At 49.0% G+C, this 15560-nt stretch overlaps 1 protein-coding gene across 4 annotated transcripts in view; it reads left to right on the top strand.

The window, feature by feature from the left end:
- The window catches only part of LEF1 (lymphoid enhancer binding factor 1), a 112707-nt gene extending 104560 nt beyond the window's left edge, over nt 1–8147 (top strand). For 2 of the 4 annotated variants that reach the window (XM_037161989.2, XM_037161991.2), the window contains exon 11: nt 6950–8147. In XM_037161989.2, the coding sequence (XP_037017884.2) occupies nt 6950–7029 (80 nt within the window). In that variant the 3' untranslated portion in view covers nt 7030–8147. The remainder of the gene's footprint in view (nt 1–6949) is intronic. The other 2 variants (XM_037161990.2, XM_037161992.2) reach the window with 1 other exon arrangement.
- Nucleotides 8148–15560: the final 7413 nt, after the last annotated feature.

Raw genomic sequence — 15560 nt, 5'->3', positions numbered from 1 at the left:
AATTATATAGATTGAGATATTCTTTTGATATTTTAATGTATTTTCTTTGATTTTATAACATCAAAGAACTAGTTTTTTTAAAAAAAAAACCTATCTTTTTTTAAAAAAAGCAGGAACCCTCTGGTTCAACACGGAGACACAGACCCTCACACGCTGGCCCCGGCGCCTCTTCATCTGTGCACTTGCTGAACTGGGGAATTAAAATGTTTTTTACTGTAACCGTTACTGTATGTGAGAGAGGTGCTTTCTAGAGAGTGCACGACAGTTCCTTGTGCAGCACTTGGATGTACACCTTGAAAAATTGTCTCTTGCTTTCCATTTGAAGGTGGTGTTTGCGACCTGGCGAGGCGGCCAGGGTTTGGGAGCTGGGGCCCTCAGGTGCTGCGAGGCCTCCCTCCAGAGCTGACTGGCTGCAGCGAGGGGCAGGGGGCATCTTCAGGACGGGTGACCCCAAAGGTCTCTCAGGAGCCTGGCCCGAGGCCGGAGAGGCCCCTGCCCTTGCGGTCAGGGCCCAGTCTGAATATTTTCAGTGGTCTTGTTGAAAAAATGTTTATTTCATATAGTCTCCGAAGTTCACTCTGCTGAGTTGGACTCTGCTGCCCAAACTTTGCTCTAACCTGTCTTCAGTGTGACTGCGGTCGCCCCATTCAGTGCTAATAGGCCTGTGCGTGTTTGCTTCTGTGCTGGTGTGTCTAGTTAGAAAACGCAGCCATGCTCTTACCAAGTAATAAAGTGGGAAGCAGCTAGAAAAGTCTTGTCAGAAGCCTCAAAGTAAAAATTAAATTAAGGTTTTGACAGTTAGAAAGTAGAAAAATGGCATTCAGTTTTCCATTCTTCATCCTTTCGTCACATACTCAGGCACCAAGTGTGTCAAACACTGAGGAAGCCCCTGGCCCAGAAGTGTCACTAAACAAGGAGGAGACAAGTGGGGCTGAGGGGCTCTCGGGAAGGGGGTGGGGGGTGTGCAGGCGGGTGGCCATCAGACCAGGGAGACCCAGAGATGACACGGTGGCCCTGGTGGCGGGGGCCGTGTGGCTTCCAGGGCCCGAGTCAGCCTTTCCCAGGAACGTGCACACGCCCGCTGCTCCTTCTTGGAAAGTGGCCCTTCCAGTGCAGGCCTCGCCCAGGGGAACTGCTGGCCCTTTGCCACAGCGATCAGACCTGATTCATCTTGGATGACATCATTCATCTTGCTAGGGTGAATGGTTCAGTTGGCCAGGGAATGGAGGTCTCAGTGCTCACCCCGTCCCTGTGTGTGTTCCTGCCTGAGATGTTGGCCCGCCTGTGCCTCCCTCCTCCTGTGTGTGTCCACAGATCCCTGCTCAACTCCCCACGGATGGCACGTGACTGCGATGTTCCTTACTAGGGACTCCACAGTAGGAGCACTCAACCAGGAAAATCGACATCTGAAAGTAAGGGCAGGCTTGGTCCCACTGTGTCCAGACTGTGCTGTGTGAGGACTGCTGGCTTTCAAACTCTGTCCCTTCTGGGGCAGAGTGCAAATGAGGGCCCATCATTTGCACTCCAGAGATGGGAGCCCTCAGGCCATGTGTGAGCTTAGGCAGGGTAGGAACGCTATTTCAGGGGTACAGGCGCATCTAGAGGAAGCTGGAGACAGTGGGGCCGAGGAAAGCACTAACGAAGGGCCTGGGAAAGTTGTCCAAATGCTCTCCCTGCCCCTTACCCGGATCACGCCCGGAAAATTGCTTCACCCTCCCTTCCGCAGATTGACTCCCCGGGCCTCTGGGTCATCCCAGTATCGCTGTTCCAAAGAGATGGCGCTGCCTCCAGGTTCCAGAGAAGGGCTTCTGGTGGGCCCAGTGTGGTCAGACTGCTGCGCCGAGCCACTGTGGGCTGTGGCCAGAGGTGATGGTCACCCTGCAGACGGCTGTCAGGGCCCGCTGCTCCAACTGTGGGTGTGAGGAGTGGGCCCGAGAGGAGCACTGGGCAGTGGCCCAGCAGGTGTGTGCTGCAGCCCCGTGGGCAGCGGTGGCCGGGCCCGTCCAACTCGCAGATGGGGCAGACGGTTCTGCGTAGACAGCTGTGCGTTAGTGAAGGGGTCGGGAGGGGACTGTGCACATGGTGACTGCTTCGAAAATCTCTTCTGTGCTGCAGTGCCCTGGCCACCAATTCCTCGTCCTCCTTCTGTGCTCAGAAGAGCTAGAACTGTGAGTTGTGCTGGGTGACAGAAATGGGGAACTGGACGCTTGGCCATCAGAGTCGATCACATGTCGATAAAATACAGGAGAGGGATGGAAATATGAGGCTCATTAAAAGCCTCTTGAGACATGTAATATTTAGTATTGTTCAGGAACATGAACTAAGATCGATGCACAGGAATGGCTGATAGAATCGAAAATGTATTTGGGACAAATTTTGTTGACTCGACTGTTTCTCTCACTGAGCCATCTGGAACAATAGAGAAAAATAGCCCTTCTGAGTAGTGGGGTTTCCCAGAGAATGCTAGGTTTCCTCTTATTCAGGTTAACAGAGCATGCAGTGTTTTGCTTTTTCGGGTGTAACTCCTTCTTCAGCAGGGAATACATTGAAATTAAGCCTTTCTTCACGCCGCCTGCATTATCCCACAGTGCGCACAGTGGGGCGTGTGTTCCGTGCGGACGGGGAATGGGTGCTGTCGGCAACGGCTCTTTTTTTCCTTAAAATCTCTTGAAACCGTGGTTGGCTCTCTGCCACTATCCTTAATGACCCCAGGTCAGGTTGGATTTTTTTTTAAATCTGCTCTTTCAATATTCTGTACATCCCTTTTCTGATTGAGACTGTACCTCTCCCATACAGTAATACGTCCCTTCTGACATGATGTGAATTTGAGAATGAGAAAACAAAGCTTATTTAAATAAAATGAAAGTTAAAAGGGACTGGGGCCCACGTTGGGGCGTGGAGGCAGTTCCCGTGAGGGTGAGGTGCGCTGTGTCCCGGAGCGAGGTCCCCAACAGCACGGGGACAGCGGGGGCGTCGTCCCTCTGTTTTCTTTCCTCCGCCGCGTTCTTCAGGGCCGAGGCTGCCGGGTTGGGCGATGCCCAGGTGAGTGAGGTGGTCGTGCTGAAGCTGTCCGTGGGCTTCCGGAAAGCCCCTTTACTGTTTTTGGCAGAATGAGGAGAAAGGTGTGGTGGAGAGAACATACGTTAAGAGCCCAAAAGCTGGCCCAGTCACCCATTGGTTGGGTGACCTCAGGCAGGCTGTTTAACCTCACACGGTCCCAAGGTCCTTGTCTGTAAATGGAAGGAAATCCGTGGAGCTGGGGCGATGGCGACGTGACACTGTACACGTGAGGAACTCGTCCCAGTGCCCAGCACACCCGTGCTTGGGGGACACTGCTTTTCCTCCCCCGTCACCAGCTCCTTGCAGACAAGACTACTGTGGAATCAACAAGGCGGTGACTCACATGGAACCAGGAGGCCCAGGCGCCCTTGAGGCGTGGACCTGGGCCCAGTCCCTCAGCCCGCGTGCCCGAGGCCCCCAGACACCAGCCAGGCCAGCTCCACCACGCCCGCTCCCTGCGCTGGGGGCCTGCACCAGCGACGCTGCGTAAGGCAAGCGCTCGTGCCCTGAAATGACAGGCTTTGGTCGGCTGGCCGGGTGGCAAGGCCAGAACAGTCAGGCAGCCGGCATAAAGTGTGTAGTGTGCTGTACAAAGGCAGTCCTCGTGATTAAAATCTGCCTGTTCCCCTCTCACAACACACATCTCTGATACTGCTGCTCAAATTCCATGTCATAACTTAAAAACATTGAAAGCCCCTGTTCCTCACTAGTAACACTTGGGTGGGGGATAAAGGAAGGATCTTTTATTCCAACCTGCCTTTTCGGGTTCCCCACCATTTCTGAACAAGGCTGTGATATTACCCGACACCCGCTGTGGGGGTCGGGGGCAGACCTTCACGTACATTCCTACCGACAGCTCTGCTGTCCCCTGCCGCCCCGCCCCCGCCCCCACAGCTGTGCCAGTCAGGACAGAGCACCTCCCTGGGGAAGGGAGCTGGGCTGTGGGACCGTGGGGTGTGGGCTGGCAAAGCGCTCAGCTTCCTACCTTAGAGCTGAGGAATGGAGCAGGAATTACCCCCTTTTCCTTTCTTCACTTCTTTTAAGTCAAGGCCTAGAAAGCTCTAATGCCTCAGGGTTAGTGCTATTTATCTCCCCAAAACAGGTCCATCTGGAAATCTTCAGATTTTCCTTTGGGCTCCTAATAAATGATTCTGCCCATTTGGGTTTCTGGTTCCGTTTGGTTAGTGGGATATTTTGTCAAGATTGGAGTTTGGTCCAGGAAAGAGAACATCGTGGGTTTTCAGCTGGGGGAGGGGTCATCCTGTGCCTCCCTGAAACCCACTCTGCAAACAGCGGCCATAGCGACTCCTGCTGGAGGGAACCTGAGCTTTAACTGGCTCCCTTTGAAGCTGGAGCAGTAATTGCGGCTTTGATTGCACCAGCTTCACCGGTGGGTTGGGCTGTGCTGGGGCTCGCCTGGCCCGGCCTCGCCACAGCCTCCCAGTGAAGCCTTAGATGTGGGAAGTCTCCAGTCTCCGAGCGTCATGCCTGTGGTTTCTTGAAAAGACTCTTGATCTGACCAGTTTTGTATCTGTGAAGCAACACGGTCAGGCCCCCATCTGTCCCGTCTGGAGCCAAGCCTTGGTCCACCCCGACAACCTGGTGTTCATAGGAGCAACCAGGTTCAGACTGCCTCACCTAATAGGGAGATGGTTTCTTTGCCAACTTACTTAAATGTCGGTTCCACTGTTAGGAAAGTGTCCAGTAGGGGGTGAGTTGCTTTTCTGGTTGACACTTACACAGAGTTGTTCTGAAGTCCGCTTCTCAGGAGAATTTGTAAGAAGACACTGAGATAATGAAATAATCGTGGGGAAATGTGCAACTACTTGGAAAGAAATGGCTTTAGTAGATGTTGAGATTCTTTCTGGAAGTACACATCATCTCTGCGGCAAATAGCCCCTCTGGACAGCCAAGTTTGTTTCGGCAGTTATGCTAGTACTGTGCTCAGCTCACAAAGGGAGGAGGAGAAGGCTCGTTGGGGTAAGGCCAGAGGGGAAGGGTGCCGTGGTGAGCACAGGTGTGGGCTGCCGCAGACCGCCCGCTCAAGCAGTGAGACCACAGCAGCGGAGGTCTTGACCTCAAGACCTCAGAGTCAGGCTGCGGCTGGGATTAGGGACAGATCCCAACAGAGGGACAGTCTGTCCCCCTCAGCTCGCAGACATTCCTGGCTTCTAATGGCCAGTCCATTCTGAGCCACAGCACTTGTCTTCGGCAGCTGTGAGCCCCTGGGCCAGCGCTGCAAGGCCGTCCACCTCTCCTCCGGAGCAGCAGCCTGGAGCTCGCCCTTGGGGATCTGGGCTGCAGAACCGCGGTGCCCTCACCTCTCTCTGAGCTCGGCTCCTTTCTCCTGTGAAAGAGAGAGAGGGTCCTGGGGCACTCCGATCCTCCAGGGTGAAAGGTCAGTAGGTACCCTGCTTCCATTTGGAAAACCACAACACTGTAGTGTGTGTTTTCCTGTTAAACAGGGAACGGGTAATTTTGCAGGGGAAAAGACTTGAAATCGTCTTTGAGGACTTCCTGGGGTGACAGCACCTTATGGCTTTTTTCCTTCTGTTTTTTGTTTCGTTTTTTTTTTTTTCCGGTAACTACCCAGATAAACAGACAGCTTCTCCAGTTTCGGTGAGTCATTTCGAGGGCCAGCATCGGTGGTATTGCGTCATCGCAGTGACAGCCGACAAGTCCCGGCTCCGTGGGCCCCGCGGGCCCTCCACGTGCGCAGTGGTCTTAGCCTCTCCCCCCGGCGCCGTCCCATCTCACTGAGCTCTCTCCTTCCATAAACGGTGCTTTGCAACTGTAACCCCCCTACCCCCCCGTCCAGAGTTTAGCTTTTACTGGTAAACTGTTTCAAAGCGTCCTTCTGTTCCTCCTCTGATGTCTCTTTCCACTCACTTAAAAGCATGAAAAAGTTCAAGATTACAATGAATTTTTAAAGAAAACTGCTAGTGACAAGGACAGCACAGACACAGAAGGCTGGGATTCCTCTGAGAGCGTCAGGCACTTGCCTCCCCAAGTTCAAAGCAGAGGAGGCAGGTGTTCTCCCGGGTGAAGGAACCAAACTTTGGGATGCTTTCACTTTCCTTTTCTCTTTGTCTCATCCTGTTATGAAGTTATATTTTATTTTTAATTGCTTATTAAAATGTCAGCTCATTTTGGGATTTGGGGATTTTCCTTTGTGAAAAATCACTATCATCAGCAATATTAAACAACAATTACTTAAATGCTTGTCAAGTGTACATTCCAAGGCTAACATTAAGAGATCCCAGCTATCAGGAAGGACAAAATCGTGAGAACCGTAAAATCTTCAGTAAAATTGGAGAGGACTGAGCACCTTGGACTGAATGCAGTGAAGCGGACACACGCAGGGCGTGGGGCTTGTGATGGGCATGTGTGTGCCCGGGCAGGTTGCAGTACGGTTTGGTCCCGTGTAGTAGAATCATACAGTGGGCGCCCACGGTGGACTCACAAGTCCACACCCTTTATTTACATGATGGTTCCTTCCCTGATTTGGCTGTTGCCCACCATTACAATCCACGTTTGGCCATGGTCCAAAGTATTAAATGTATTTTTTAAAAATCTACTTCATCGCTTCTTGGCCTTTTGGCTAAGATCATGTGTAAAAAAATTTACTTCACATCATACATACATACATATGTACATACACAGACACATACATGGAACAAAAAAGAATTTCAGTAAAATATACTTGCCTCTCACGTAGTCTGGGGATTTGGGGCTACTGTGCAGTTTGTTTTAACCATCACTAAACGAAAAAGTGGATTAATTTAAGTGCAGACACCTTAAGTCATGGAGTGTAGTCAGTAGAGGTTAAAACCTTTTCAAGGCCTGTGGCAAATTCACATTAACAGCATTTCATGTGTTCCTTCCTGAGGTGGAAAACGAAGCTCATTCCCAACGTGCAAAGCCAAGGCAGCAGCCCCGGGACCTCTTCTGGAGATGGAAGCTTGTTGAAACCCAGACTGTCTCCACGGCTTGCCCAGTCGACCCCAAATGAGAACCAACACCAACTTCACTCTGAGGTCACTGCCAGAGACACTGATCCATAGAGACAATCACTGCCAGCCCCCCTTTCATCTGCTGCGAGAGCCAAGTTCCAAAATCAAGCGTTAAAGGTTTTTTAAAAGAAAATTGAGAAGCACACGAGTTTGCCCGCAGGCCCTGGACCCGCGGGGCAGCTCACCTCCCTCACGTCCGCCGTGTCCTTCCCCGAGCATCTCGCATCCCCACCCGTCACCTTCTGGCCAGGACGGTCACGTGCTGCTGCGGCTGCCACCAGCAACTGGAGCCAGCAGCCAGCGCGACCCCCGCGTCCCGGGGGGGACCTTGCGGAAGGGTCCCCTCTTCGTCTCCATCTTTGCTTTTCTTTCTCTTCCTTTCTCCTCGAGCTTTATTTAACAGTGCAAAAGGATCAATCTTAACGTTGGCTTTTTTTTAAACTTGAATTTTTTTTAATTTACACTTTTTAGTTTTAATTTTCTTGTATATTTTGCTAGCTATGAGCTTTTAAGTAAAATTCAAAAATCTGAAAAAGGTTGAAATAAAAATGAAATGGGAAGAAGCCACCTCTGTTTGGAGCAGCATCTTGCCCAGTAAGCGGCTTCTCTGTGAATGACTTGTAACAAACAGTGGCCTCTGTCTCCGAAGGTGTTCAATAGACCTAAGTACACGTAACGGCCAGGTCCACTCTGTTGGTTGCAGTGGGCAGTACCACGTGTTTCATTTTATTTTTCTTCTGATCTCTTCTTCTTTTTTTAATGGTAAACCTTAACAGATACTTTCCGTAGACCAGTTTGCAGTGAATTTTCATTTCTTCTCACCCCTTCTTGTAAAAAGCCCAGCACTTGAACTGTTATTACTTTAAATGTTCTGTATTTGTACCTGTTTCTATTAGCCAGTTAGTGGAATTTGATGGCACTTGTTAAAATGATCATTGACGTGCCCATTTTTTTAAACAGCAAGGCACAACCTTTGCCCAGGACTGTCCTCTCACGTCTGTCATTCCCGTTTGAGTTAACGTGCTGAGCATTTTTTAACAGAAGCTTTGTAATAAAACGTTTTTTAAAGTGGAATACTTTAAAAGAGTGAAGTTCCTGCTAATCTGGAGTTGGTAATGGTGAACTGGACCCACGGGCCAGGCCAGAGCTGGTCTGAGGTGCTGCGGGCGCGGCTTCCTTCTCAAGGTGCTTGTGCGACATGGGCGCCCCTCCCCCCACCCCCCACCCCCAGGTGTAGGCGGAAAGCGGCCCCAGGTGCAGAGCGTCAGCAGGATTCAGATGGGACTGACCGGCGGCTTCCCATGCACCAAGCCAGCACAAGGACCCTTCACGCTGGTGGTGTAACCTAACTCTCGCTGAAATTCCACCTCCCCGTCCCAGCCCTCGGTACAGCTGGGGACCAGCTGCCTTCCACACTCTAGTCCCCACACACTGCACCGGGAGACCGCCGCTCAATCACCCCTCAGACTTCTCTTCTCCAGGCTAAGTAATCCCAACTCCTTGAACCTTTCATCATCAGTCCTTTAATCATTTGTATTACTATCCTCTGGAACCACTCCAATTCCTCTTCATTTAGTCCTAAACTTGAACCAGGGAAAAATGTCTATTTTGGGTTCAGGGACCTACTTGTTACAAAGGTTTCATGTTCATTTGAAAAATCTCAAGTTTTTTAAAAGTCTTTTCTTTATCTACTTTTAGAGATGGGAAGGGAGAAAGGGAACCGTCGATGTGTGCGAAGCAAATCGACAGGTTGCCTCTCACACACCCACTACTGGCCCACAGCCCAGGCCTGTGCCCTGACAGGGAATCGAACCGGAGACCCTTTGGCTCTCAGGCCGGTGCTCAATCCACTGAGCCATACCAGCCAGGGCTCTTCAGGTTTTTTTAAATGTATGTGAACCAAGTAGTTAAAACTGTCTGAAGCCCCCATTGCGCTCTTTTCAGGCGTTGACTAGAAAATCCAGCAAAATGATGTTAAGAAGTGATATTTAAGTGCTACTTTTTGGGGGGATTGGGGGTCGGCAAAGGTTGTTGCAACAACGTATTGATGGTACCTTCTGGATTTGGGAAAGAAGCCCATTAGTGAGAAAATTCTCTCCATCACGTAAACAGCAAGGATATAAATCTGAGACTCAGGCCTTGCCCTAAGCCCACCTAAGTCTTCTCCCTTGGTTCCTCCTCCTCATTTTTGACACGCAAAAAAATGAATAAATAATGTTGAAAGAAATGGATTGTCTGCATCTTCTCTGAACCGGTAGTTCCTTCCCTCCATTCAGCCCCCTCCCTTTTCACATTTGCTTTCAGAGTAACGTTTCCCAGAGAATGTGAATGTCACAGTTGCTTTCTACAGTGATTCTGGGGAAGGAGAGTCAAGAGCCCCCTGGAGGCCCCGCCCACAAAGCTCTCTGGGGGCGGGAAGGGGGGGGTCACCCAGCCGCTGCTTCTCTTGGTCTGGGAGCCACGAGGCTTCCTTCCCAGGCCCAGGCTCCGAGCTCGACTGCGCACCCTGAGGAGGAGGGTGGCTCCAACTCTTTCTAGGAGCCGACCTTTCTCTCAGGTCACAGCTGGCACACTGGCCCCTAGAAGGGGTGTTTCCAAACAGTTTTGTGACTACAGCTGTCCTAAGTATGACAACTTTCTTCTGTCGTTTGGTCTAAGGCTGCAACAATGTGGAACCTCTCACCGGGGTCCATGAGCACTAACACCATGTCCGTGTGGCTTTCCTCTTAAGAAAAGTCATGAGGGAGTAACACATGGTTCTGACAGAAAAGGGGAAAATGCCACAAGACGGAGTAGTTGTACAAATCACACTCACTACACATGCCATGGCATGTTATTTTTATACATAATTTTAAGAGCTGCCTTACTTCCAAGGATACTTGCAGACATACACAAAATTTCGAACTTTTTAATAGAAACTGAACAGTTTGCAATTAAGCATCTTAATACTAATAGAGTGTGATTCAAAATGCTGCTTATATAGGTGTATAATGGAAAAAATAAGATCATTGATTTTGTTGGCTTTCTCTTAGTAAGTACCATTTTGGAAGCTGCTAGCCTTCCCATTAGAGAGGGGAAAACCTATATAATCCTCCTCTGCAGCCAGAACTGGTTCTGAGAGAGGCCAGGGAAAGGGTGTAGCGAGAACAGTTATTAAACATCACTCACACGAATCAACCTAAGTTAGAGTTTTATACATGTTAGGTAATATGGAATTAATAATTTGTGGGAAACCCTGAAGAACTCAAGTGGAAACTGGCTGTTTACCTCATTGCCCATTTGAGAGAAAAATGCTTATGTTTACCATTGGGCAGGGCTCTGGGCCAGGGACTGGTGTACAAAGAAAGGCCCCGTGGGCCCTCACTCAGTACATTTCATGGTGCACCTGCCATGGGCTATGCTGAAATAATTGTACACCAGAAAAATGTTTCTACTGTTTATAAGCTTATTCACCACCTGCGTTTGTTATAACATGCAAACATCCTTTCCCTGAATGGTAATTTGGACTTTAAAAACCAGGCTCCGCGTCAGGAAGGAGGCGACGCAGCAGAAGCCCAGGTCTGGAGTCGCACTAGCTGGACAACAGCCCCCCCACCGCTGCTGGGCACTGCGCACCTACCCCTCCCAGCACACCTCCTTGCAGGCCCATGGGACCACTGACCTCTACAAAGCTACGGTGAGTGGCACAGAAGACAGACACCTGGCACAGAGGAAATAGCTAATAAATGAATTTTCCTTTGGATTGTTCCATAAGTGGTTATTAAACGTACCTTTTTCTGCCCACTGTAAAAAAAACGCCATTGTGTATTGCCTACGGCCATTGGGCCATGAGCACACTTCTTCTGCCTATGGACTCGACAGGCAGCCAGGACCAGCCAGTCTGTTCTAGACCAAAGACCAAGGAAATACTGACAGAAAACGGGCAGAGTTTGAATTGTACTGAATCATCTACACTGATTTGTTTGTAAGTATTTTTCTTACTCTGCAATAGCTTGGTACTGCGACTTACAGGCTGAAGCTTTAGGATGACCATTTCCATGCACTCCTTCAGTCTCCACCACCCACACCCCCCGGAACAGTGGGGCTGGGGCAGTTCAAGCCACGGTCAGGAACACTGGAGTGCAGAGTCCTCAGGAGGCTGTGGTCACTGGGGAGGGGCCGGGGCTGCAAACTGCAGGTCCATAAATGAGCTCTGCTGCTCCCTCCCCAGTGACCGCCCCGCATTTGACATACCTGTGATTTTTGTAGAAGGCCCCTAAAAACGAGTTCTCTCTCCTAACAAAGAAAACCCCTGGCACACAGGAAACTTAACAGGAAAGGGGAAATAACAGAAAAATCAAGACAAAACCATTAGCGATGACCACAGGCTTGTGAGTGAAGCATGCCATGCGAGCGCTGAAAGGGCAGTGGGTCTGGAGGAGTCTCTACCCGCAGTGCGCACTCTGCTCTCCTCCCCTCCCTCCTTCTGTCTGACAGCTGTGGAGCAACAGCTGCCCGCCTGGGGGCAGCCTGCTGGCAGGCATCTCTTCCCCAGACTCGACCCACAGAGCTGACGTGGCAAGAACGGACAGTGGTGCTCCTGCCACACACCGATGCGGTGCCTGCGGTGCCGCTGCCACCCTTTCAAAATTTGGACATGGAGGCTAACGGGCTCTGGTAATCTCCCTTCCCAGGAGTGTGTGCCAAATCCTCCACACGGCTCCAGGATGAGGCATTTAGGGTTCAGTACTTCAAACTGCCCCAAACAGCTAGCTGCTTAGTTCAAACATGTCTCCTTCCCAGCACTGGTCTGGGAAGCTTCTCAGTTCCCTGTCCTCTAAACCCAGTGGAGTGGACAGCTGTTTAAGAGGAAGCAGGACCCAGAGTTCTCATTCTGGAGGTTTTCCCTTCTAACACCTGCTTGCCTAAAAACTGACTCCAGCTTTGGGGTGGAACATCCAAGTAGGAGGGCCGAGGTGTGTCACCGAGGCTGGGGTCCCACGTTCACATGGCGGCTTCTCCAGTGAGGAGGCCTGCGTCGTCACCCACCACGCGAAGTGGCTTTGCCTTGACAAACCACACTCTGGTCGGGCAGCGTCTCTTCTGTCCACAACTACCATGTTAGGGAATCTTTGGGACCCTCTCTCCTATATATTTGCTTTTTTCCCCGGGGTCTTAAATTACCCAGTCTACCGCCCATACATAAAATGTAACTTCCTCCAGCACCAGCCGCCTCCAGCAGCTCACTGGTTTCCTGCACGCTTTCCCCTCCCTCCCCTGCCAGCACCTCCCCAGAAGTCTGGGAAGCTCTTCCGTAGCGGCTGGGGGTGGGGTGTAGAGCTTCAGCACTTACCTTCTACCCAGGTGGACCCACAGCTTAACTTCTAACACGTTTTTTTATGAGACTCTTGGGCTGTTCCCAGCTTCAGCTCTCTCCCCTCCAGTGTAAGATGTTCAGGCTCTCTGTAAGCCGTAGGCGCTGCGAAGAACTGTGGCTTCCTTCCAAACTGGGCAAAGAGGAGGTTGTCACAGTTGCTGTATTATGTAACACAGTGTGCTCAGCACATGACGCCCATCATGTCGTTTGGTCTTCAACAGCCCTGCGGAATCCGGGCCTCGTCCTGCCCATTCTCCCAGACAGACCCAGGAGACAGCGCCCCAGGCTGCACAGGTGAAGGGAGCAGAGGTGAACACCGGAACCCAAGTCTGATTAGTTCTGAAGCCTGTGGTACCAATCATTTACCATGTTGCAGGACTGGTTGATTCTGCAACAGCTACATTTGGTGATTTTAAATAAAACAGCAAATTGGTATCAATTATGGGATTTCTGTTTTTCAGTAGTTAAAATTTGTTCTGCCCTAGAAATAAAAACTGATTATGAAATATTGAGACTGATTTTAAAAATAGAATTTATACAACCAAATGAAAACAGCAATGCTTCCATTGTTCAAAGCATTTTTTTGTTACTCTTTAGGTAGCATCGATACCTGTTTAGAAAAAAATTAGTCCCACAAAATTATAGTCATACCTTGTATTTTTAGTAGACTTAATTGGTTACTTAGGTTGAAATGTTAATAGGATTAAAATGAAGACAGGACAAGACAAAAGCTTGTTTCAAATGTGTGAAAAGTGTAATTGGAAAACCAAGAGAGAAAGGAGAAAGTATGTTGTATAAGCCATGGCTAACATATTAGTTCTACCTTCTCTGTCAATTTGTGGTTGAGTCTGCAACGAACTTCTAAAAGGTGACCTGTTAATCAGGTCAGCTGTGTTGAAAGTTTTCTATCTATGTAACAACACTGAGTGAGGAATCATTTTGTACCAGTTTCTCAGGTCCAAAATCTGCTCCCACCTTGCCCCCGTGCTATGCCACTTAACAATCCCCCAAACAGAAATACGATTTGCAACTGATGTCAAAAGAAGCTAGCCAACCATTTCCCCACATGAAGTGACGAAGAGATAGCCAACCTATCAGATGCACAGTTCAAAACACTGATAATCAAGATGCTCAGAGAAATGACTGAATTTGCCGCAAAATAAAGAAGTGAAGGCCATACAAAGTGAAATAAAGCAAAATATACAGAGAACCAACAGTGAAGGGAAGGAAACCAGGACTCAGATGAATGGTTTGGACCAGAAGGAATAAATAAACATTCAACCAGAAGAGAATGATGAAACAAGCTTTCAAAATAATGAGGCTTAGGAACCTCCAGAACAACTTTAAACCTGTCAACATTTGAATCATAGGGGTGCCCAAAGGAGAAAAGGAAGAGCAAGAAATTGAAGACTTATTTGAAAAAATAATGAAGGAGAACTTCCCCAGTATTTGGCGAAGGAAATAGACATTCAAGTCTAGGAAGCTCAGAGTGGCAAAGAAATTGGACCCAAGGGAGCACATACTAAGGCACATCATAATTACCCAAGATTAAAGACAAGGAGAGAATCTGAAAAGCAACAAGAAAAAAGGAGACAGTTACCTCCAAAGGAGTTCCTATAAGACTATAAGCTGATTTCTCAAAAGAAACTTTGCAGGCAATAGGAGGCTCCAAAGAAGTATTCAAAGTCATGAAAGGCAAGGACCTACATCCAAGATTACTCTATCCAGCAAAGCTTTCATTTAGAATGGAAGGGCAGATAAACTGCTTCTCAGATCAGGAGTTCATCATCACCAAGCTCTTATTCTATGAAATGTTGAAGGGACTTGGCTAAGATCAAAACTATGAACAGTAAAATGATAAAAAAATCAGAACTATCAACTGAACCTAAAAAAAAAAACCCACAAAGCAAACAACTAGAATAGGAACAGAATCGGACAGAGAAATGGGATCACACAGAGGGTTAAAAGCAGGAAGGGGTGGAGGGAGAATGGAGGAAAAGGTACAGGGAATAAGAAGCATAATAGGTAGGCACAAAATAGGGGGAGGTTAAGAAAAGTATAGGAAATGGAGAAGCCAAAGAACTTGTATGTACAGCCCGTGGACATGAACTTAGAGGGGGAGAATGCTGGAGGGAGTGGGGTGCGGGGCAGAGGAGGAGACAATGAAATGGGACAACTATAATAGCATAATCAATCAGATACACTTTAAAAACTATTCTCAGAGAATACCACCTTGCTAAGCATAACTGAGGTCTAGATGATAGCTATGCTGAGGCTCATTCAATCTTTTTTAACAAACCATTTCATCAATTGTGTGGTTTTCCTTTGAATCTCAAATTTTCATTTCTACAATAGGAATATAATCACTAAGAAGGGAGTAAAGGGAAGGGGGGTGGGTAGTATCCTTTTGACCTAAACCCTGGGAGTTACTGAGGACGCCACTCTCAACTAAGGCATTTGTGAGGATGTTCAAGATGCCTTCCCCTTCACAAACAAGAGGCATGGAAAGATTTTTTGAAAATGATAAAAGAATATTCAGAGGCCAAGGTTTTGACTCGCTGGTAGGCTGGAAGTGCATTTACGAATCGTAGCCAGAGAAAGACTGCTGTGGCCCCAACCCCCACGGCCGCAGGCCGGTGCTCACACTGCTGAGTTCCCTCTCTCCCTTGGAGGTCACAGGTCAAGAAAGAGCCCTGCCATTTTCAGGACAAGGGCCCACATCCTGTGGGCAGTCCGGTCAGTGCGAAGGAAATGAAACTCCTTCTAAGGCCAGAACACACGTCAAAGGTCGAGAGCCAGCCCCAGAGTGAGTGGGCGGCAGGACCACAAGGGTGACCTTGAGTCACGGAAACGGCAGTGGCATCACAGGTGCTTCCTTTTCTTCGTTAGGAAATGTTTTATAAGAATAACCTACAAGTTTCCTCACCAATTTCTGTGTGTGGTAGAAATGTACGTTTTTATCTTCCTATTATGCTATAGCTAGACTCGAGAAAAAAAGATTAATAAGCTCCCTTCTGTTGGGGGGTGGGAGGAATTTCTTAACCGTTAGGCTTATGACCCGGGACACCAAACAAGGACGCCCGTTTTGGGGACACTCCTGTTTGAAAGTCTGGATTTGAAATACTCAACTT

The sequence above is a fragment of the Artibeus jamaicensis genome, unplaced genomic scaffold, assembly GCF_021234435.1.
Source record: "Artibeus jamaicensis isolate MK-2021 breed Jamaican fruit bat unplaced genomic scaffold, CSHL_Jam_final scaffold_3222, whole genome shotgun sequence".
In the NCBI taxonomy this organism is placed as follows: domain Eukaryota; kingdom Metazoa; phylum Chordata; class Mammalia; order Chiroptera; family Phyllostomidae; genus Artibeus; species Artibeus jamaicensis.
This window is presented reverse-complemented; position numbering and strand designations above follow the sequence as displayed.